This window comes from Vespa mandarinia, chromosome 8 (genome assembly GCF_050613455.1).
Source record: "Vespa mandarinia isolate Hongniang chromosome 8, ASM5061345v1, whole genome shotgun sequence".
NCBI classification, from domain to species: Eukaryota; Metazoa; Arthropoda; class Insecta; order Hymenoptera; family Vespidae; genus Vespa; species Vespa mandarinia.
The window spans coordinates 7416841-7439334 of record NC_140817.1 but is presented as its reverse complement, the minus strand read 5'-3'; the positions used below and the strand labels follow the sequence as shown (position 1 = coordinate 7439334).

Genomic DNA, 22494 nt, shown 5'->3' with positions numbered 1-22494 from the left:
TGGCAAGACTCGCTGTAATCAAAACAAAATTAAACAAAGGAATCATATTCCGAACATAACTGCAAAAAGTTATATACATTTTCTGCATACAACAATGAAATTAGCCCTTGCCCTTGTTCCATGTCACATAATGGCAAAAGGTAACGAGATTAGAGTTTGGAAAATAGAAGGGCAAAGAGGATCAGGAGAGGACATTTGAATAATTATTAATATATAATATTATAATAATAATAACAATAATGATGAGGTGTTCTAAACAGTGCTAGGACTAGTGCTAGAGGGTCCTGTGAGGAATCAGGGTGGATGGGTATAGGCTAAGGAGGGGTTAGTGCGGTGGTGGAGGTTCCGTAGATTGGTTTCTTCCATCTACAGCCCTAACTGGCTTTCTACGTGAAGGACCTGTAACACCAACCGGACCCACTCCACCTCTCAGGTATGCAGGTGCCGGGCTTGCTATGGGTTCTCTGATGGTCCCAGTACCAGTATTCCTAATTGGTGGAGGCAGTGGCTGCTGCAGTACCTATTTAATAACATTATTATCTCAAATTCGTATTATAAATTCAGTAAATATCGAAAGTAAATTAGTAACATTGTTGGATTTTCTCAATGTTTTCTTATATTCATTTTAGTAATCAGACATTTACAACTACAATATATTCTTCTAATCATAAATACATAATGTTTACATTAATGATTTTTCTTTCATTTGTAGACAAATAAAATAATTTTAAAAATTAAACTGCAGAAATAAACTTTGCAGAAATTTAAGGAGGACTCACCAGTGGTTGGGGTAATACACTATGCATCAACGTTTGAACCATAGGTGGATTCTGCGACGTGATACTATTAGAATTTGTAGATAATCCTTGATTTTGCAGACCTGCTCCTACGCTACCGGTTGCAGCTTGGACAATATGCGATTGCTGCTGTTGCTGCACAGGCGGTGGCGTTACATGTTTACTTGATGTTTGATCTCGTTTTGTTTCTTGAGTTACATTTAATTTTTTCGTGGGAATCGTGGAAGCATTTGCATTTGGTGTTTCGGGACTTGTCGTGGCAGTAGTTGCACTTGATATTGGTGTCTGTGCAATGGACAATTGTTGTTGTAGCAAATCTGGCAATGTTTGCGAAAGTGTCCCTAGAATAAGTTCACGTACGAAGAGGCTTCTGTTTGCACTCTCGCGTTCAACATTTTGCAATTGTGAATCGGACAGAGTAGTTGTAATGCATCTATACAAATTAAATAGATATATTAAATTAGAAAAGTATGATATAAGAAGAAAGTAATTTATGGCAATTACCTAGGCAACAGAAACATTGAGCTCTGTGAGTTGGTAGATGAAACAATAGATGAGTTGGCCACATTGGTTGCATTGTTATTACTACTTGTACTGTTTGCCACTACACTTGCCATAGTAGTAGAATGACCACCACTTGTACCACCTCCTCCACTAACTGAACCAATAACCTGTGTCTGTCTCCTGGGCAACCGTTCCAACTGTTGCCTAGCAGCCTAAAATATACATATGAAATTAACATAAAAGATATTATTATTAATAATTATTACTAAAATAAAGCAACTAATGTTATATATTTTATATTTAATTTATCAATCTTAATATATTTTTTACACGGTAAAAATCTCTCCGTTTACGCACTCAAAAGATATATTTCTCTTGTATGTGTGGAAATGTTTTTCTTATTCATTGAATTTATTATACATCAGTTAGCTACAAATTATTATGCGATTCCACTAATTACGTTATTCTGATTGAATCGTAGTGAGCGTATTAATCGTGTTCGCATAAATGATAATAAATATACTTTACAATTCAGTATTTCTTGCAAATAAATGCATGAAATAAATATTTGTATTACTTATACTAGCTTTTCTCTTAATACTTTCTCTAAACACTTCGTTCAACCAGAACTTATCGGCGGGCATCACATAAATATTATTTCGTGTCAATTTTAAATGGTATTGTACAAATGATTTGATAATCATAAATTTGATGTTCATCTACATTAAGATTAAGATTACATGATAAAATTTCGATTAAATAAATACATTACAATAACACTATGAACGATTATACGAAAAGCAGTTGCATCTATGCGAGAGACCCGACGATTAGCGATAATTTTTTAGCGAAATTTGTGACCGACAAAATGTTAATTATTTTTTATTTATTTTATTCCACTTACTGCGTTCGTATAGTAAGAACTCATTATTAACGAGCATTCAGCGTGAAAAGAAACCACTAGAGAAAAATCAAAAGACGGGTACGTATAGTAATGTACGTACTCTAACTTGTTGCCGTTCCAACTGTAACTGCATTTGCAACTGCTGTAGTTGAGACGGTGCCGAAGAACTTTGTCCTGTACCACCACCACTTCGACGAACCCCCGACAATTGCGATAACAATTCTGCGATTGGATCTATACCCTCTCGACTACTGGGACTTAAGCCTCCAGACGAACTGAAATGCATGTTGGACCTGCAGGTCCAATGACACTCCAATGAACATTATCTAAGGTAAGATGGTAATGAACCTTAATGTGAGAGTATTAACTCTTAGCGGTCAAGGTCCGGGATATTCCTGGCCAGGTACTTTTACCGTTACGATTTTATGACGGGGAAAATCCCGGCAGGACACTTTCACCGTTACAGTCGTATTCTAAAATATTCTCTGTAAGGTACTTTTACTGTTTATTGTTGTTTTAGAATTAAACCCTACCCTGTTTATCTATTGTATTGCAACAACATTCTTATATTCTATGCCATTGAAATATAAAGAAAAGATAAACTTAGGATCCTTAATCCATAGGAGTAGGATTTTCAGGTAACAATCATTTGAGTGTTGAGAAAGCGGAAATAATTCCGGACAATAGTATATCCATGCTACAAAATATTACGACCGTAAAAAGTTAATACTAACATATTTCATAAAAAATTATGCTGATGGAAAAAAATATGATGTATGAAGATATTGTTCCTTTGTTCATGAATCCTAAACGTAAAAAATAATTTAGCGATTGTATAGATCATCCCTTTTTATTACTAACACTAATACTTTTGTATACCTGCGTGGACGTTGCCCTCCTACACCTCTGGATGGGTGTGGTATTCGTCTGACTCCATGTCGACTTGAAGCTGGCTCGTCCAGAAGAGAAATGAGATCTCTTGGTCCACTACGATGTTCCAAAGTCAAATGACCAGCAAAATCATCTGTTACATTATTGGGATCCCCACCTGGTAAAGCTGCGCAAACTGGACAAACCTAAGACAGAATTAAAGAGCAATGATATTAAAAAATAGTTTGAAGAAATAGTTTCTAAAGTACAAAATATCATTATTAACATAATCAGTATTTCATAGAGTATACGCACAACTTCAAATGAAGTGTCTGGATGATCCGCAGCAACATGTTCTTGCAAAGTAGCTTCAGTAAAACCCATTCTTGTGCAATAAGGACAAGTTAAAGATTGAGGTTGTTCTACACTGACACCTTCTCCACCATAATACAATTCTGTAAAATAATTATTTTGTTATATATAAAATTTAAGAGAAATCTTTCTCTCCCTCTCTCTCTTCTCTCTCTCTCCTCTCTCTCTCCCACTTCCCCCTCTCTCTCTTAATATTTTTATAAAAATTACTAAATATATAATGATATAAAAATATGAAAAAGCAGTCACTAACCAAAATCAGATCTAGTGAGAATACACTGCATAGGATGATCAGTAAGGTGGCGTGTAGTACTGGCACCACCCTCATAGCAGCTGGCACATAAATCATAATCGTAGCATACGAGGCACTTGTATCTGCGACCCCTAAAATTACCCTTTAAGCAGGAGTCACAGCTTACCCCTATAATAAGATACATAAAATATTAATAATATTTTTGCTGTCTTATATTTAATAAGGGAAAATATTAAAATAGCAAAAAATATAAAATGGAAACATGCAAATACATATATAAATCCTGATTACGCAATTCCTTTCTCAAACTTTTATCCTTTTCTGTATCATAATATACTATAAAAAGTAAACAGGTATATATATACATACATGATGTATAAATGACATGATAATATCAATGTTATTTATATATCATGCATGTGTGTACCTATACATGACCATCTTGTTATGCAAAAAGTTATTACGTTCCAAATTATCAAATTAAAAGCATCAAAATAAAGATCTTATTCAAAGTCATTATCTACAAAAACTATTCACGAACATAAATATATACGTAGATAAATAAATTATTTAATACATGTACATTTGTAACAAACATTGTCATTGTAATGCAATTAACAAGACCATTAACAAAATTACTCTAAGTTGCTGTTAATTGATAAAAGATAGATCTAATTTATACATAGTTCTAAAAGAACAAGAAAAGATTTCAATATGTTCAAGTACAGTAAAATTATCTGTCTTCAAGAGAGGGGGGTGAGCGGAGGGAGAAAAGAGACTAAGGAAACTGATCTGAAAGCAATCAGCTGGTAATACATCCTGACAACTCATCATATATCATTTATCATCAATTTACAGTCATCTTACATTAAAGAGCATCGAGAATATTTGTCACATTATAAAATTCTAGCTAATTACTGAAAAAGACGAATCTAAATTCGAGTGAATTTTTGCTCACTGCTGCCATCTGGCTCTGACATTAGGACGATCCGTCTTGAGCTCAAAGGGAAACGTTTCTGAGAAACATGTAGCATAAAAAAATCATCTAATTTTCTTTACAATCAGCATAGATTCATCATAAAAATGTATTATGCCCTCATATATCTTAAAATCTTTTCCATCATTATTACGATAAACTGGATGCACGAGGAGGACCAAGCTGACTTGCTAGTCAGAAGGCAGCACACACGTACATACCTTCATGTCGACTCATTTTCCGTTTAAAATTTCATATACGTCGACAGCGCGGGGTTTCGCGATCGCACGATTTATAAAACACGATCACCGGTCGCCACTACGTCAGCTCGCTACGTCGCTCGGTTCGGTGAATGCGACGAGGAAAACATCAATCGTCAAACAAAAATTTTTCGTTAGAATTTCCAGCGTAAAACCTAACCCAACTAGGCTACCGTGACGTCACACTAGACCTACGCTCCCGGAGAACATTGCGGGCACGGCCTCTCTTTCCGCACATGCGGTGTTGCCACGATTTCTATGAAAAGTGCGGGAAAAATATAATTTGCTACAACAATATTATCTGCAAAAAAAAATAATTACACATATCTGTAATATTTTATAGACTGCTTTTCAATAATATTATTACGTATTATTAAACCTGTATATTTATAATCATATCATTTGACTTTATAACTTTTCAAATTACAGATAGTACTCTCATTGTAAAAATCAACCAATCGTATTAGAGAATTTTATAAACTTTATTTAAATGATTTTGATATGAAAATTATATATATGTACATATATATATACGACACTACACACACATATAATAAATCTCACAATTATAACAAAATTTAAACTATAATTATAATAAATTAAACTTCTTATTAATTAAAAGAATAATTACATTATCATTTATATTATTTTGGCTTATTATTATACAACTAAAATGATGCTTCGTGTCTGTCTTTACGAAGCTACACCAATATAATGTAATCCCAAATTATCTTTTCGAACGGTCATCTAGTATTTTATTCAATGTCGAGAACCGGCAATCTAGCAATCCTTTCACGACATTTTCCGAAAGTCAGCTCGTTCCTACTCGTATTCTTTCGTAGTCGATCGCTGATTCCCGGATCATTCTTGCAAATCAAAAAAAAGAGTTTAGGCACATTTTGTGAACAATGGCAGCGGCATTAGGACGTGTTATAATTTACGGTGGTAACGGAGCCCTGGGTTCTGCTTGTGTTTCCCAATTTAAATCAAAAAATTGGGTAAGCATATAAATATTTATATATAATGTTATAATTAAAGAAAAAATTTTATCGAAGTAAGGATAAGTTTATCGAACATGACATTTCGAATAAATTTAAATAAAAGATAAACACTGTATTAATATTATCTTATACTTTTTTATAAAAATAATTTGACGTATAAATTTTAATCTATAAAACACGTATTAATTTTACAAGTATTTTATTTTTAATGATATAAAGTATTAAATAAAATCTTGATTTAAATCTGTTTATTAATAAGAAGAAAATTTCGCGTGAAATTTGAAGAATACTTTCTATTAGCGTATTTAAATAATACTCTAGAAAGTAATAGAAAAATAATACTTTAGAAAGTAAAGTGTATAAGTATTCGTCATTTTGTTTTTTTTATAAATTACGTACTGTAGACGTAACATAGGACGTATAAAATGTCTAGTGAGATGAAAGTTGCGCAAGGACACAGAAAACCATGTTAAGGATAACCTCATAAAAACTAATACGCATTTGATTATAACAAAAAATAGTATTGTATAATATCTTAATAAAAAACATTCAGAAGCAAATAAAACAAATCGCAAGGTTTTATTTAAAATTTTGTGAGAAGGATATCTTTTGATGAATTATGCTTTTAGCAAATAAACAATATCCAAAAAACACTTGTAAAATAAATAATCAGCCTTTTATTATTTATTTGGACTGAAAATTTATTTTCCAAGCTCAAAACCATCTGAAGTAAACTTCAAAAATTCTTTTATTCTATACTATCATTTTCTCACTGATTGAAACATATATCGATAAGTGCGCAACACGTAAGCGTGGATTAGCTTATAGATCGGAACAGGACCTTCCATGTAACGTATATGTATGAGACAGCATATTTTCCATATGTTTTATATTATATATATTATATGTATTATATATATTATATGTATTATATATATTATATATATAAACATATTTTATAAAGAGAAAAAGATAATAGATAGATTAAAATAAGATAAATTAAAATCATTTTTTTTCGTGATCTCGTTGTTTACATAGAGAAAGAGGGGGGAGGGAAGAAAGAGAGAGATAAATTTTTTTTATTTTATTTATTTCTTGATATTTTATCTATTAATTTTCTTCTCAATATTCTTTTTCTAATTAATTAAAACCAATCACTCGTGCCGATTCAGATCTTTCGTCCTCGAATTATATATATATATGTGTATACATATAATATACATACATGTTTATATATATATATATATATATATATATATAATATATATATATATATATCATATTTTGCTTGATATATAATAATTTTACAAAATAATATACTATAAATAATTTTATAAATTATTAATTATAAATTGTTAGGATAAAATAGATTAAAATAAGATAGATTAAAATCATTTTTTTTCATGATCTAATTGTTTACATATTTCAAAGAGCCTTGATTGCTTTTATAAAATGTTATTTAGTTTAATAAATATTACAATATGTAATAAATAATGATAAACCATTTCAGTGGGTTGGATCTATTGATATGAAACCCAATGAAACTGCAGATGCTAATATTGTTGTAAATGGTAATAGAAACTGGCAGGATCAGGTAACTATTGAATCTAATTTTTATTTCACTATTACTTATTTATATGAAATAGTGATATTAATATAATTTATTTTTATATACTAGGAATCTGATATCTTATCAGAAATAAAAGATATTCTGAAAGAAGACAAAATAGATGGAGTGATTTGTGTAGCAGGTGGATGGGCTGGAGGAAATGTTTCAAGCTCAAATTTTATCAAAAATAATGATCTTACGTGGAAACAAAGTGTTTGGAGTTCAACTATTGCAGCAAGTATTGCCTCTCATTATTTGAAACAAGGAGGATTTCTTGCATTGACTGGTGCTAAAGCTGCATTAGAAGGAACACCAGGTCTTTTTAAATATCATTGAATAACATTTACTATTATACTTTTGTGATGACCTAGAGATTCTTATTGCTTGATTATTTAGATATGATTGGTTATGGAATGGCTAAGGCAGCAGTCCATCAATTGACCAAGTCTTTAGCTTCCAAGGGTAGTGGTCTTCCTCATGGTTCTATTGTTGCTACTATCTTACCTGTTATTTTGGATACTCCATTGAATAGAACGTGGATGCCTAAAGCTGATACAAGTACATGGACACCTCTTGAATTTATATCAGAGTAAGTATAACATATATATTTTATTATTATTAACATAGAATTATATAATATATATTTATATAACGTATTTATATTATCAATAGCTTGTTTTGGAAATGGTCTCAAAATCAAGACCGTCCCTCCAATGGTAGTCTTGTTCAATTGATTACTAAAGACTATGAGACAACATTGATAACAGTTTAAAAATGGAAATGAAACTCTGAAGATGATAAAAGATTAATGGGAGTAACAATTTCTAACAGCATTTATGATAATAAATAATTACTTACTATAAAAAACATACTCTATGTCTCTAAATAAATTCTGTGAATATGCAAATATATTGTTAACATTATCTGTTATATTAATATTTTAATTAACTTTTACATATTTTTATTCCAATATCCATTCCACAATAATGCAATTGCTTGACTTATAAAAACATTATTTTACATAATTATTGTTGTTGTAATATATTTTATATGATCCAAATTTTACATATAATACAATTATATAAACAATGTATCGTTTATTGTAAATACTTTAAAAATATATTAAATAAATACTATAATTGTATTATTCTCTCTTCCACTGATTTATAAGATATTAATTTTAATAATACAAAAATAAATATTATTCTTTAAAGATATTCAATTTTGATATGTTGTATGATGTTATTGACGTGTTATATTGTTGTTGTAGAATAAAAATGTTATTATATCGATATATGAAAAGTATATGTGTATATTTCGTAGAACTAACATAAGTGCCTGGATAGCTCAGTCGGTAGAGCATCAGACTTTTAATCTGAGGGTCCAGGGTTCGAGTCCCTGTTCGGGCGGTTTTTTTTTCTTTCTTCCTAGATTTCGTAAAATTAAACTTTTTGGTAAAATTAAACTTTTATTTTCATAATCATTACGCTCTATATTTAATTTAATAGAACCTTAATTATTTCTAGTTTTGCGTATATATTGTCTTTTGCTTATGAAAGTTTAAATAATATCTAATAAAACAATTGAAAGCTCGATAAATATTATTTTATTATTAACCTATTATTGCGCATTTGGACAGATAAAATTAGATATTGTACTATATATGACGAAAATGTTTTGATGATTTAAAATTACCAATATATGTAAAAAACGCAAATATTTTGTTTATTTAATATTTTCTATATAAATTTCCAATTACAAAGCATTTTAGTTTTTAATTGCATGATAATCATTAAAACAGATTTTTTTGTATAGAACTATTTTGTAAAACTTGCAAACATTTTGCAAATGAACAAAAGTTTTGTTACTTTTTTTATACATTTTGTAAATTAAAAATAAGCGTATTTTCTGGTATAAAATAAATCTTAAGAAAAGAAAAACTTCACTTACTAATAGTAAGATTTTCTTAAATAAATCTTTATCTATTTTGAAATAAAGAAATTGCACACAGATTGTAACTTAAAACCAAATAATTATCACAATGTAATTTTTTAAAAAATTCTATAAAAACTGATATTAAAATACACATATAATTTTATTTATAAATAAAAAACTAATTAAATACTTTTTATCATAAGAAAAACCATTTCTTCCCAATTATTGAGTAAATGTCACCTATTAAAAGATTTTTTATATTTATATTTTAATGTACTAATTAATATAGTTTAATAGGCAATAGATAGGTCCTAATATGAATATTATAGTATTTTATTATTATTATTTACACATAGGTAATCTCCATTAATAATGCACTAGTAAGTTTATATAGAATAACTTAGTTCGTTTTAAAAAGATCTGCTAACATCTTTTGTTCCTCTGAAACAAGAAAGATGGACAGGATTAATACATAAACGTTTCAAGTATACTATATGCATATAATATATGTTATAAAAAATTCTGAAACATCACAATATTGATTTTATGAAAAAAAATGAGAACAATTGTGAGATATATAAATGAATCATTATATACTATTATACATTATTACATGCTACTATATACAATTATATACTATTTTGTAATGTCAATCAATTATTTTTTAGAAATATGAATAAAAATTACCTTCTAATCGTATCTTCCTTTCAAGTGCTTCTTTTGCTTCTCGTGCTGGTCTTTCTCTTTCTTCTTTTTCTCTGCGAGCAGCTTCTATATTACCAAATCTACGTTGGAAAAATGCTCCATATAAAATTCCCATGGTAAGTAACGTCCATCGTGAAAACTGAATATAACAAAATTCACAGATATTAAAACTTTTTTTTAATTAAATATATACTAGGTTATATGTATATAGAAAAATTGTCAAATCCAGTCAAGGTTAAGATCACAGGTTAAGAGTACAATAATTCCTTTAATCTATACATTTTTTTATATAATTATTTCATTAAAAAATTTCAGATTATGCTTATTTTTTTTTTTTTCTTTATTCATTCCTATGAAATGTTAAATACAGATATCAATTAAAAGGAATTAATAAAATCAATTTTGTGTAGAACTACCAAAGATTAAATCATTACAGGTTAGAAAAACAAATGACAAAAGAACTTCGAAGAAATGTTTAACAATTAATTGTAAACTTAAAATAACAATAAATTGTTGTCTAATTTTCTATTTAGCATACATTAAAAGTTATATAATAAAACAAAATTTTCGATGAAAGTAAATTTTTTTTATAAATACATAATCAAAAAATAGATCGCAATATTTTTCTACATTAAGATATATTTATTAATCACATAAATATATATTAACAGAGCATATTAAAATTATTCCCATGTACCTTTATTAAAGGTGATACTCGAACGGGTCTTGGATTCAGTTCAGCTGAGACCGACATTTTGTTAGTGATGTCTATCTTACGACGTCTTAATACTATCCCCAAATATTTCCTGTTCTCATCAGCAAGTAACTATACGTAATATTCTACATTCTTTTGGAACTATGAAAGTATCCAATGCTTTTAGATTGAAACATAAGGGAAGACGACATTAGAAATTTCCTAGATTTCAACTCGACAACAATGCCATCGTTACTAGGCACCACAATTGAATTACAATGGACTTGGTTTGTCCACTTTAATTTTCTATTTAATTGTAAGTTTATTGCTAGTAGATAAGTTTTCTTAGTGCTCGTGTTTAATTATTCATTAATTTGTTATATTTTGGTTACAAAATTATTGTATCTTGTTAAATAAATATACAAAAACGAATTAAGATTGTTCTCAATGAAATATTGATATTTTTAATCACGTGATCATAACACGTTTTACATACGCATTACAAGTAAAACCAATAGAAGATGAAAACCCTACATTTCTCAGCGTGAGGACAAACAGTAAATGTTCTTGTACATTTTTGTTACATATTATTTAATTTCATTTTATGAACAGTTTATAAACAAATTTACATTAAATATTAACAATATTTTGTTAAAATGTAATATAAAAAAGATGGTTAATTGAAGGTTCTAATATATAATACTGTCAATCTTATCATGATTTTTTCTATTTAGAGATTTAATAGTTTGGTTATAGTGCGTTTATTTATTAAATATGTCGCCAATACAGGAAAGTTTAAGAGATTCGAGCGGAGATTCTGGTACGTATTTCAATTTTAAAATTTTTCTAGAATCATCTTTATTGACACTATCTTTCATAACATAGATTACTTTAGTATAGTTGCATAATAAAATTTACATAGTATATTTTTATTACATATAAAATATATGTTTACAAGAACCTTTAATATAAATAAATATGTTTTAAACGATATATTTTAAATAAATGTCTTTTTTTTTAAATTAACTAAAATTAAATAGTATTGTATGATTAACATCACTAAATTAATTTTAAATTATTGTTATAGGTTCAGATTCTGATAATGCTTCTGTTTCATCAAGATCAAGTGTAAAATCAACTAGATCAGATGCGAGTAGGAGATCAGATGAAAGTAGAAGGTCAGATGTAAGTAGGAGATCGGATGGAAGTAGAAAATCAGATGCAAGTAGAAAGTCAAATGCAAGTAGAAAATCAGATGTAAGTGTAAAATCAGATGTAAGTGTAAAATCAGATGCAAGTAAAAGATCAGATAGAAGCAGAAGATCAGATGACAGCAGAAAATCAGATGAAAGTAGAAAGTCAGATGGAAGCAGAAAGTCAGATGGAAGCAGAAAGTCAGATGGAAGTAGAAAATCAGATGGAAGCAGAAAGTCAGATGAAAGCAGAAAGTCAGATGAAAGCAGAAAGTCAGATGGAAGTAGAAAATCAGATGGAAGCAGAAAGTCAGATGGAAGTAAAAAATCAGAAGGAAGTAGAAGATCAGAAGAAAGTAGAAAGTCAGATGAAGAAAATGAGTCAAAGGTATTAGATTCAAGAAAGTCTCAAACTCCTAAGGAAGATAGAAGTGATAATGAATCTGAAAAATCTTTTATTGCAGCTGGTCAGTAAAATTTATTTATGTGAAATATATTTGTTTCTATTTATCCTATTTATTTATATTTCTTGTTTTAGGTAATGAAGAAAGTGCTAAATCTGACGATAGTGATTTAGAAGAATCTAAAAAGCGCAAAACTAGTGATTCGGAAGAAATAAAAAATATTAAAAAGCATAGAGCTGTAATAGGTTCAGACTCTGATAATGAAGATACAGAAAAAGATAAAGAAGATAGTGTAGCTCCAACAGCAGATGCTTTATTTGGTGATGCAAGTGATATTAGTACTGATGATGAGAAAGAAAAAAAGGAAACTGAAGATAAAGAAAAACGTGAAAGTCGAAGTAGAAGTCGAAGTAAAAGCCGAAGTAGAAGTAGAAGTAGAAGTCTTAGCAGAGGAAGATCTGATAGCGGTGGGGAAGGACCAAGTCATCAACCTGTTATTGAAGATGTATAATCATAAACTTACTTTATTAAGTATATTCTATTTCTTTTTTATTCTGACAGATATTCTACACATTCTTATTGTAGGATGAGAAAGATAAAGAAGATGAGCCAGAACCACCACCAGAAACTAGGATTGATGTGGAAATTCCAAAAATATCTACAGATTTAGGAAGAGAAATACATTTTGTTAAGCTTCCTAACTTCTTATCTGTAGAAACTAGACCATTTGACCATGATACTTATGAAGATGAAATCGATGAGGAAGAAACTTTAGATGAAGAGGGTAGAGCTCGATTAAAACTCAAAGTTGAAAATACAATAAGATGGAAAGAAGTATTTGATGAGGAAGGAAGAGTTGCGCATGAGAGTAATGCTAGGTTTGTTAAATGGTCAGATGGCAGTATGTCATTGCATTTGGGATCTGAAATATTCGATGTATATAAACAGCCGTTACAGGGTGATCATAATCACCTTTACATACGACAAGGTACTGGTTTACAAGGACAAGCAGTGTTCAGGACAAAATTAACTTTCCGTCCTCATTCGACCGAGTCCTTTACACATAGAAAAATGACAATGTCTTTAGCGGATAGATCACAAAAAACATCTGGTATTAAAGTTCTTTCTCAAGTGGGAATGAATCCAGATCAAAATAGATATGAAATGATAAAGGTTGGGGTGATATATTTTTACTTTAATTTTATTTTACCATTAGTTTTTGATAAAAATAATAAATATTTATTTACGAATTTCAGAAAGAAGAAGAGAAATTGAGAATGGCTATGCGCGTTCAGAGTAAAACGAAAAAATCTGCTAGTGGAGGTCGAAGCACAGGAAGAGCTTCTACTGGATATGGTGTCGATGCTTATCACGATGATGCTTCAGAAGATGAAGGAGCTATTTCTCTTGCAGCTATAAAAAATAAATATAAAAAGGGTGCTGCTGCTACTGCTAAAGGTATATATATTAGTATATTATACTATATTACAATGTTTTTTTTTTTTTTTGTAATATTTATAATAATTCATTCTTTTATTTTTAGCTGCATCGAATATTTATTCTTCGGATGAAGAAGGTTCGGACTTCGAAACTTTGAGACCAAAGAAAAATATAAAAGGAAAAGTGCTTAAAGATTCTGACGAAGAATCTAACTCTGAAAGTGCTTCAGCAAGCGGTGGGGAGGATGATAATCAAGCTGATAATACTAGCGATTAAATAATTTTGTAATTATTGGCAAATAATAAAATAACGTTATGTACACACATGTACATTTTATAAATATGAATCTTTTGCGAATTGTTGATAAGTTATTTATAGAACATTTTTTTAACTTGTTAAATAAATTTAAAATCTTTATTTTTATTGTTTTAAAGCTTCAAGAATTTTCTTTCTATTATCATTAAAATATTAAAAATGATAGATAAGATTGATATTAAAACGTTGATAATCATTGGTAAGTACTTCTAATCTGTACTCGATAGATGGAGCAGTGTTCTCTTTTAAAAGGAAACTGTCTAACTTTGAAGGTTTACAATCTAGAGTATTGACTTCTTTTTTAACGGTTTAATGTACGAAGGTAAGGTACGCGAAACTTTAACTCTCGACAGTGCTCGACAGTGCTCAGCAGTTAGCAAAATGGCGTTCCCGTGGGTGGTGATTTCATTCGCTTTTTCTTTGCTATTAACGCCATTCCTTATGTTTTTACTTGCTATTATATTTCTGGCATCCATTGGTAAATCACTCGGTGTTCGCAGATTATACGTAAAACTATTATTAGCACTTTTTGAGGTAAGTCAACTAATAAAAATAGAGGTATCATGTTTTAAATAGTTAGTTTCTTTCATGAGCCAATTTGAATCTAAGCTTGAATCTAAGTTTCTATCTATTTTTATGTGAATAATATCATTGGATCAGTATTAATTAAAGAAACCGATTTTATTATATCATGCAACTTTTTTTTAACAAAGGTTATGTTTGTTTCATTGTTTTTCGTGATTCTTCAAGATCAAATTATGATAAACGTATGGAAGTTTTTTTTTTCTTTTATAACCTTGAATAGAAATAAATTTAATGATACGTTTCCATGATGATGTTGTATATTTTAAAGTGATTTTAGAAAGATATAGTCTTATTTAACCTAAAAATAAGTATATCATTTATATGTTTCTCTCGATCAAAAGTACTCCAATAATGTATTAATGTTAAAATGCCAAAATATAATATCTTATGAAAATGCATGAATATATTGATATTCAAGTTTTCATTAATATCTAAATTTATCAAATCTGCATCATGCTATCAGGAGTTAATATTATTTGAAATATCGCGCTTTTCAAGATATAGTATATTTATTAATTAAATGATTACAATAAATATTACAAACTGTTTAATTATGGCGATGCGAACAGTTAGACCGATGAAATAAAATTTGAAAATCGATGTTAATTCGAAGTAAATCCACGTTTCAGTGATTTTGCTGTGCATCTAACAAGCCTCGTTTTATTTTTTTTTGTTAACTTATGATTTTTCGCATTTAATTAATATGGATTGTAAAAATACATTATGTATAATCACCTCTCGAAATGTGATTTCGATTGTATATGTAAACATAATTTAATTTTTTTGTTCTTTCGTAGATGATTTTTTAGAAGAAACTTTTCTAAAAAAATCTCTGAGATTGAAAATATCGAAAAATTTAAGACGTAGAATAAATTGATCGTGATTATTAAAATAATAATATATCATAGTAAAACATAAAATATTGCTAATTATAAAAGAGATATTTTTTATTATCTTAGTAATTATCACGTTATCAGTGCTACCTGTTCCTTCTGTGCAGTGAGTTCTTAAATTATACGTTATATATAGAAATTTTTTAATCGTATTTGTATTGCATACTTAAAAATATATAAGAATATTTTACATATTCTAATACTTTACAATTTCGATTTGATGTCTCTTATGAAATCACATTACATGATCCAACCATTGATAAGTTAGTGCTCATTTATAATGTTAGACTTCGGCTTCTTGAGAATGTGATTATCTTGACTATCTTATACTATTCTTTCCTATATATTTTATATGTAAAAATAAAAAAAGTACGTAAAAAATAAAAATGTAAAATTATTCGTGGTCAGTTTTATTTTAATAACGAATAACTTTTGTCATATTTAAATTCTATTTCTATTCGCATTTGAAGAAATATTAATGTGTGTGTGTGTTTAAAAACACAAATATGCGCGTTGATAGAAATACGACAAAATAAATCCTTATTCAGCACGAAGAAATTATGTAAAAATTTCGTGAGTATTGTGAAATACGTAAAAGAAATATGTAATTAAAACGTTGCCACAAATGACGGCTATAGTCGTCCGATTTTTGGCGATATGTAGGCAAATAAAGGGTATAGCCGTATTGCGCTGACGCTCAGTTTTATATGGCAGTTATAAACAATTGAAAAAAATGTATTTTTGAGCACGATCGTTAAATTAGAAGTGTGCGGCGACGTGTTAAAAAACAAATAATATAAAAATGAGGACGTTTTTAAGCGGAAACGAACCGTATTTTATCAATTATCTCTTTTCTTCATCTATTTGTTTCTTTCTAAGATATAATGAAATAATATTTTAAAGACAAATCATAAAAGAAAAAAAGCGATAATCGTTAGTTCAAGGCTTTTTTTTTAATTTCTCGATAAGTATTATGTCTGTCGATCAAGTCTTTGTGAGAAGAAGATTGGAAACGATCTTTAAAAAAGATGTGGTTATTTTTTTTTTATCTCTTTGTTTATGAAAGATGATATATTGTTTAAATTAAATTTCATTCATTACAATAAAATATTATTTTTGATTTATGCTTTGCTGTAAAATCATATGTATTATGTGATTACTTATTCGTACTTGCACGTAATGAACAAAGGTTACTTCAATATAACGGTAATCAGTCTGTGGATTTATAACCATTCTAAATAGATATAGCTTACGGACCAATGTCGAAAAGTGATTCTCCTTTGATATCAAACCATGTAGAGATCGATGCAGATAAATGATTTTGTCTTTTAAAAGGAAAATGAATGAAAAACAAATTAAATTAAATTAAATTAAAATAAAATAAAATAAAAATATGAAATCTTTTTTCAAATAGTAGTTTAATATTTTTTTATGCTATATAAATCAATATTTTTTTATTATTAATATTTCTTTATCATTATAATATTTATTCGTTATTAGATATTATCTTTTTTGTTTCTCACATTTTATTTTTATGTTATTATTTGATATAATAAATATAAGGAAATTTGATGGATTTATTACTGTAATTGATTACAGTATGGTAGGCAGAATATAGAAAAAGAAAGAAATAAAAATAATATCTTAGAAGAAGAGGAGGAGCATGAATCTATTGCGAGGAATACACAGCAAAAATTAAACAAACATTCCATGGACAAGGAATTTCAAATACAAAATGGAATTATGAGTAATAATCAAGTCATAGCTAGATCAACAGATTTGATTCTATTACCTGAACCAGAGATGCAAAATAATAAGAATCATATAGATGAACATACAAATGAGAAAATTGAGGAAATTTCAAAGGATATAGATAGCAATAAGGAGGTAAATTGCTTTTTTAAGTATTATGTTTATAAGTGCGAAAATCAACTAGAACAATTATAAAATTAAATTAACAATTAAGAGTTGTAATATCTAATATAAGAAAATTTGTTTATATGTGTATTCCTTTAGAATACTCTTATACGACGTAATTCTTTTGAAACGCTCAAAAAAGGATTTGAACCAGCTGTTTGCTTAGATTACATCAGAGCTGGAGTAGAGGCCATTATTGAAGATGAAGTAACTTCACGTTTTGAAGCAGAAGAACTAAAGGTAAAAATATTTATTTTTTATATTTTCCCCTACCTATAGAAAATGTAAAATGATGATCTTATATTTATTACTTATTGCTTTTTTATTATTTTCTTATATTTACAGAATTGGAATCTTCTCACACGAACAAATAGGCATTATGAATTTATATCTTGGAAATTAACAGTAATATGGATGTTTGGATTTTTTATGCGATATTGTTTTCTTCTACCTTTGAGAATATTCATCTGTTGCATAGGAGTAAGTTCAATGAATTTTATATTTTTATTCCTTATACATATTTAAGATAGCATAAAACAAGTATACATTTCAGAAAATTGGTCAAAATGCTGTATTTTCCTTTAATATAAGTACTATTGTCACTATTATTACAGGTATGAAAAATGATGATGTCTCAATTATGTATAATTTTATATAATGAGATTAATTCTCTACATCATTTTATTATAGATCAAGTATTAAATTGTTATAACAGTGTTAAATTTATACAATTCGATTTATATAATTTTTGTATGTTTTTACTACGTATCAAAAACTGAACTTCACTAATAATGAAGTTTCTTAGGTACTGTACTTTGTCCTCGCAACATATTTAGTTGGATTCTTGCCAAACAAATTTATGAAATGTTGGGCAAATAACCAGACATTTTTTATTACATTTAGATTCATATTTCGATTTGGATACACACCTCAGAAAACAAATCAGAAACTAGATGTAGTTACTTATACCTTCATTATCGACGTTTGTATCTTATACATACAAACAAGTTTAGTATTGGTAATATATAATAATTGAATATATCGATCTGCAAGCTTAAGAATAAATACATAGTAAATATAATAATATAATGCAGTAAATATATCTATATTATCATTAAATATTTTTTTATAAGTTGTGGATATAAAATTATTGCTTTTTGCTTATAATTTATACATACAACATATTTTTATTATTATATACATCATAATAATCAATAATTACTATTTATAAATTTGTTGTTGCATATTTAGCATAATCATTATTGTTTTACATATTGTTCAAGTTGACTACTAGAGATTCTATTTGTGAGTACAATCTTTTAAAGATATTTCTCATTTACTTTGTCAAAGACATTACAAATTCGTAAGTGTTACAGGTAACAGTATCCTGTAACTTTGCTTTACAGGTAGTATCTACACAGCAACTATTCAGAGGGATTCGTCGTTTCTCAGGTGCAAAGCTTGTGGTTTACAGGTGATGTGGCTGACAATGTGCACAGCAGTAGTGGGCTACATTCCAGAGGGTAGCTTCAAACGATGGCTGAACTACAAAGTCTCCATAATGTGCTTTGCTGTATTATCCAGTGCTTTGTCTTCAGTCATTACTTACCATCATCCAGAAAATCGACCAGTCAGAGGCATATGTGTAGCTAATCACACATCTCCTATTGATGTACTTATACTTATGTGTGATAATTGTTATTCTTTGGTATGTTTTATCGAATAGTATATAATTATGATATATTTATTATATATTTATCTAATATGTATACTAAGTTAACATTATTCAGAGAGAGACATAACAAATAATTTTTTTGTAACATATTTTCTATACTTACTTTGACAATTGATTTTTTCACAATATCATAATCAATTATTATTATGTAATTACATTGATTAGTAATTAATCCGATTATAGATAGGTCAGAGGCATGGTGGATTCTTGGGGATTTTACAAAGAGCACTTGCTCGTGCTTCTCCACATATATGGTTTGAACGTTCTGAAGTTAAAGATAGAGAAGCAGTTGCAAGAAGGTAAAACAATGATATAGGTTAATTAGTTTTTATAATTTTTATTATAATCTAGTAAATTAATTGTTATATTACATTATATTTAGATTAAAAGAACACGTATCAGATCCCACAAATCCACCGATATTGATTTTTCCTGAAGGAACTTGTATCAATAATACGTCTGTTATGCAATTTAAAAAGGGTAGTTTTGAAGTAGGTGGTGTCATCTACCCTGTTGCAATTAAGGTAATATGTGCATGTGTGTATATATTATTTTTAGTAATTTATGTCATATTTACATTATATATATATAATGTATATATGTATGTATATGTATATGTATATATATGTGGGTGCACTCATAAACATTTCTGAAAATTTTAAATATTTTTATTATGGATTTTTTATATAGTACGATCCACGATTTGGTGACGCATTTTGGAATAGTAGCCGTTACTCAATGTTACAGTATTTGTATATGATGATGTCTAGTTGGGCTATAGTTTGTGAAGTTTGGTATTTACCTCCAATGTATAGAAACGAAGGAGAGAGTGCCATTGATTTTGCAAATAGAGTAAAATCAGTTATAGCAAGACAAGGCGGACTTGTTGATTTACAATGGTAAACTAAAATTAAAAAACGAATTAATATTCCTATGATAAAATTATTATAGGTCAGACATAAATATATTTTTTTATTTTATTATTAGGGACGGTCAACTTAAAAGAATGAAACCAAAGAAAGAATGGAGGGAGAAACAACAAGAAGAATTCAGTAAACGCCTTAAAGTTGAATAAACATACATTCCTTCTAGTCACATCATTTTTTGCATAGCACGTGATACTTCATTGAATCAGATATTTTTTGTCTGCATTGTTGTTTCACCTATTTGTGTCATCTTTATAAATATTTATAACATTGTGCGCGTAATTAACGTTGTAATCCAACTTATTTGTATCTTCAAATATGGAAATTGCACTTTGATTTATTGTATCAGATATGATATGTATATTATTATCTCAGCATTTTGTTATCAGGGTATCAGTATCTCCAGGATTTCTTGATACATAATCTTCAATTACATCTTTTCTAAATATAAGTTTGAAATAATCTTTGTAATTAAATGTTCAATATTTTTATTTTTTCATTGAGTAAAACCCATTAATATATAATATTTATTTTCAATATATGATTTTTGAAGACAGTAATAATTACATTTTTATTGCAAATATATTTTTTATGATAAATAAAGCGTAAAAATATTTTCTTATAATGGAAGTATTTTATATGTTCAGTAAGCAACCTTATAAAAATAGATTATAATTTTAAAAGTGCAAGAACCATATTTGTAAGTTTTAGACATTGTAATTTTATTTATATTTTATGAAAAGTGTAGTATTGTTTTACTTGTGCGAGTGTACGTTTTAATTTTCACGAAACTACTACATATATATGTATTTGTGCAAACATACATACATACATATGTATATTTTTATAATAGTAATTATTCTATTGTTCTGATACAATTTGAATTTAAAAGCAATTCAACAAATAATTTAACATATAAAATATTAATCCAATCACATTTTAATAATAATTTAATATTATGTGGAAATAATAGAGAAAAATATTTCTTTATTCTCTGTTGTTTTCTTAAAAATGAATAAAGAATATTGTTTTTATTACATTACTTGACTATTTCAATATTATTTGTGTGACAACATATAAGAATGTAAAATACAATTTATCTATCATATTTCTATTACTAAAATTGTTATTGAACATTAGAGCTTTCTATTTTATTGAAATAGTAAATACGCGTATAAGTTAAAATTTCTTTACTTTATAAACTTATATGTTTAAGGTATTTATCACATTTGACAAATTAATTTCATGATGAAATCTACAGATATTAAAATTTTTATAATTACTTGTCAGCAAATATTTTTTATACAAATGGCAGCACAACAATCATAACTTTTACACAGGAATTTAGAAATTACACTGTTATATGAAACAATTTCTTTTTCTAATTATAACATACATTTAACTATATTAATAATTTGTATAACCTGTGTAGTAACAAAAACACATTATTGTATGATATTTCATATTTATAGAAGATGAAAGTTAAACGAAATAAGATTCATTATTTCTACATATATAGTTTAAAATTAAGAAAGTAAATTATCTTTAATAGGAAAGTTTGATTTAGAATGATCAGTTTCTTGTTTAACAGAATAATTACATTCTGTAATCAAATTAATCTCCATGTATATTTATTTATTCTATGATGGCTTTTTATATATTTATTCTTTTAGAAATGACATTTTTAATGTATACAACACTATTCAAGTTTTATATAAAAAGTGTCAAAATATATTTTTGTAGAACTAAAATATATAAGTAGTTATAATATTAAAAGTTTCATGTAGATATGTGTCTATTCCAAGAGATAATCACATGTCTAATTGAAATTTTATTTTATAAAACCATTAAAAATAGATACATCTATTTGTATCAGATTATGTATGTATCTTTGTGCTTAGAACAGAAAAATTTCACAGAATATATTACTTTTTATGATATTTTCTTTGCGTTCGACTTTGTACTTTACATTTTATATAAATTTATCATATCTATTTGAATAAATAAATTACAAGCATGTTAAAAAAATATGTACAATTACAAATGATAACAAAATTTTAAAAATGTAGACAAGTTGATTTAATTGTTTACTGCCATTGGAATTTTTTATATTAAAAGTTATTTCTGAAATATGATGCATTAATAAACCAACGAATTTAAAAACTGTTTATCGTGTTTTATAAATCCAATAAAGAAGTTATAGAAT

General features: G+C 27.8%; 5 protein-coding genes and 1 non-coding gene across 8 annotated transcripts; 4 read left to right on the top strand and 2 right to left on the bottom strand.

Moving 5' to 3' along the window:
- Positions 1 to 200: 200 nt before the first annotated feature.
- On the bottom strand, positions 201 to 5135 carry LOC118450509 (E3 ubiquitin-protein ligase KCMF1). The gene is made up of 8 exons (XM_035886312.2): positions 4898 to 5135; positions 3701 to 3868; positions 3391 to 3530; positions 3085 to 3281; positions 2306 to 2498; positions 1302 to 1513; positions 780 to 1230; positions 201 to 520 (listed from the first exon to the last, which is right to left on the bottom strand). Exons 1-8 carry the CDS (start codon positions 4911 to 4913, stop codon positions 326 to 328), a joined length of 1572 nt encoding a protein of 523 aa, XP_035742205.2. The 5' UTR covers positions 4914 to 5135; the 3' UTR covers positions 201 to 325.
- Positions 5136 to 5736: 601 nt separating this feature from the next.
- On the top strand, positions 5737 to 8466 carry Dhpr (dihydropteridine reductase). Its single transcript, XM_035881268.2, has 5 exons — positions 5737 to 5934; positions 7448 to 7531; positions 7616 to 7862; positions 7943 to 8135; positions 8219 to 8466. Exons 1-5 carry the CDS (start codon positions 5845 to 5847, stop codon positions 8316 to 8318), a joined length of 714 nt encoding a protein of 237 aa, XP_035737161.1. The 5' UTR covers positions 5737 to 5844; the 3' UTR covers positions 8319 to 8466.
- A 416-nt stretch (positions 8467 to 8882) lies between these two features.
- TRNAK-UUU (transfer RNA lysine (anticodon UUU)) lies at positions 8883 to 8955 on the top strand. Its single transcript has one exon. It is a non-coding gene; the product is annotated as a tRNA-Lys (tRNA).
- Positions 8956 to 9798: 843 nt separating this feature from the next.
- On the bottom strand, positions 9799 to 11042 carry ATPsynE (ATP synthase, subunit E). The gene is made up of 3 exons (XM_035881258.1): positions 10884 to 11042; positions 10169 to 10325; positions 9799 to 9922 (listed from the first exon to the last, which is right to left on the bottom strand). The coding sequence occupies exons 1-3, from the start codon at positions 10938 to 10940 to the stop codon at positions 9882 to 9884; spliced, it is 255 nt and encodes an 84-aa protein (XP_035737151.1). The 5' UTR covers positions 10941 to 11042; the 3' UTR covers positions 9799 to 9881.
- Positions 11043 to 11234: 192 nt separating this feature from the next.
- Positions 11235 to 14250, top strand: Atu (Another transcription unit). The gene is made up of 6 exons (XM_035881243.2): positions 11235 to 11700; positions 11968 to 12540; positions 12612 to 12982; positions 13063 to 13650; positions 13734 to 13935; positions 14021 to 14250. The coding sequence occupies exons 1-6, from the start codon at positions 11655 to 11657 to the stop codon at positions 14191 to 14193; spliced, it is 1953 nt and encodes a 650-aa protein (XP_035737136.2). The 5' UTR covers positions 11235 to 11654; the 3' UTR covers positions 14194 to 14250.
- Positions 14251 to 14525: 275 nt separating this feature from the next.
- On the top strand, positions 14526 to 22298 carry Gpat4 (Glycerol-3-phosphate acyltransferase 4). Of its 3 annotated transcripts, none has more exons than XM_085659109.1 (10): positions 14526 to 14766; positions 17310 to 17597; positions 17727 to 17867; positions 17973 to 18107; positions 18181 to 18241; positions 19034 to 19335; positions 19546 to 19661; positions 19745 to 19886; positions 20053 to 20261; positions 20350 to 22298. In XM_085659109.1, the coding sequence occupies exons 1-10, from the start codon at positions 14545 to 14547 to the stop codon at positions 20435 to 20437; spliced, it is 1704 nt and encodes a 567-aa protein (XP_085515235.1). In that variant the 5' UTR covers positions 14526 to 14544; the 3' UTR covers positions 20438 to 22298. The 3 variants fall into 3 exon arrangements, with proteins under 3 accessions (XP_085515235.1, XP_035743519.1, XP_035743520.1); XM_035887626.2 differs by lacking the exon at positions 18181 to 18241 and adding an exon at positions 18911 to 18932 and having other exon boundaries at positions 14527 to 14766; positions 20350 to 22289; XM_035887627.2 differs by lacking the exon at positions 18181 to 18241 and having other exon boundaries at positions 14528 to 14766; positions 19102 to 19335; positions 20350 to 22136.
- The last annotated feature ends 196 nt before the right edge of the window (positions 22299 to 22494 follow it).

What these genes read in the sequence shown, in the direction of transcription:
- LOC118450509 (XM_035886312.2), bottom strand. An exon ending in TGGAACGGCAACAAGTTAGA is followed by an intron (nt 1,514 to 2,305) that starts GTACGTACATTA and finishes TGTATATTTTAG; the next exon opens with GCTGCTAGGCAACAGTTGGA. An exon ending in TCAATGTTTCTGTTGCCTAG is followed by an intron (nt 1,231 to 1,301) that starts GTAATTGCCATA and finishes TAATTTGTATAG; the next exon opens with ATGCATTACAACTACTCTGT.
- Dhpr (XM_035881268.2), top strand. Translation starts at nt 5,845, where the DNA reads ATGGCAGCGGCATTAGGACGTGTTATAATTTACGGTGGTAACGGAGCC. An exon ending in ATAGAAACTGGCAGGATCAG is followed by an intron (nt 7,532 to 7,615) that starts GTAACTATTGAA and finishes TTTATATACTAG; the next exon opens with GAATCTGATATCTTATCAGA. An exon ending in CCTCTTGAATTTATATCAGA is followed by an intron (nt 8,136 to 8,218) that starts GTAAGTATAACA and finishes TATTATCAATAG; the next exon opens with CTTGTTTTGGAAATGGTCTC.
- ATPsynE (XM_035881258.1), bottom strand. Translation starts at nt 10,940, where the DNA reads ATGTCGGTCTCAGCTGAACTGAATCCAAGACCCGTTCGAGTATCACCT. An exon ending in GAGTATCACCTTTAATAAAG is followed by an intron (nt 10,326 to 10,883) that starts GTACATGGGAAT and finishes TGTTATATTCAG; the next exon opens with TTTTCACGATGGACGTTACT. An exon ending in AAGGAAGATACGATTAGAAG is followed by an intron (nt 9,923 to 10,168) that starts GTAATTTTTATT and finishes TTCTTGTTTCAG; the next exon opens with AGGAACAAAAGATGTTAGCA.
- Atu (XM_035881243.2), top strand. Translation starts at nt 11,655, where the DNA reads ATGTCGCCAATACAGGAAAGTTTAAGAGATTCGAGCGGAGATTCTG. An exon ending in AGATTCGAGCGGAGATTCTG is followed by an intron (nt 11,701 to 11,967) that starts GTACGTATTTCA and finishes TTATTGTTATAG; the next exon opens with GTTCAGATTCTGATAATGCT. An exon ending in AAAATCTTTTATTGCAGCTG is followed by an intron (nt 12,541 to 12,611) that starts GTCAGTAAAATT and finishes TTCTTGTTTTAG; the next exon opens with GTAATGAAGAAAGTGCTAAA.
- Gpat4 (XM_085659109.1), top strand. Translation starts at nt 14,545, where the DNA reads ATGTACGAAGGTAAGGTACGCGAAACTTTAACTCTCGACAGTGCTCGA. An exon ending in TATTATTAGCACTTTTTGAG is followed by an intron (nt 14,767 to 17,309) that starts GTAAGTCAACTA and finishes AATTGATTACAG; the next exon opens with TATGGTAGGCAGAATATAGA. An exon ending in GGACTTGTTGATTTACAATG is followed by an intron (nt 20,262 to 20,349) that starts GTAAACTAAAAT and finishes TTTTATTATTAG; the next exon opens with GGACGGTCAACTTAAAAGAA.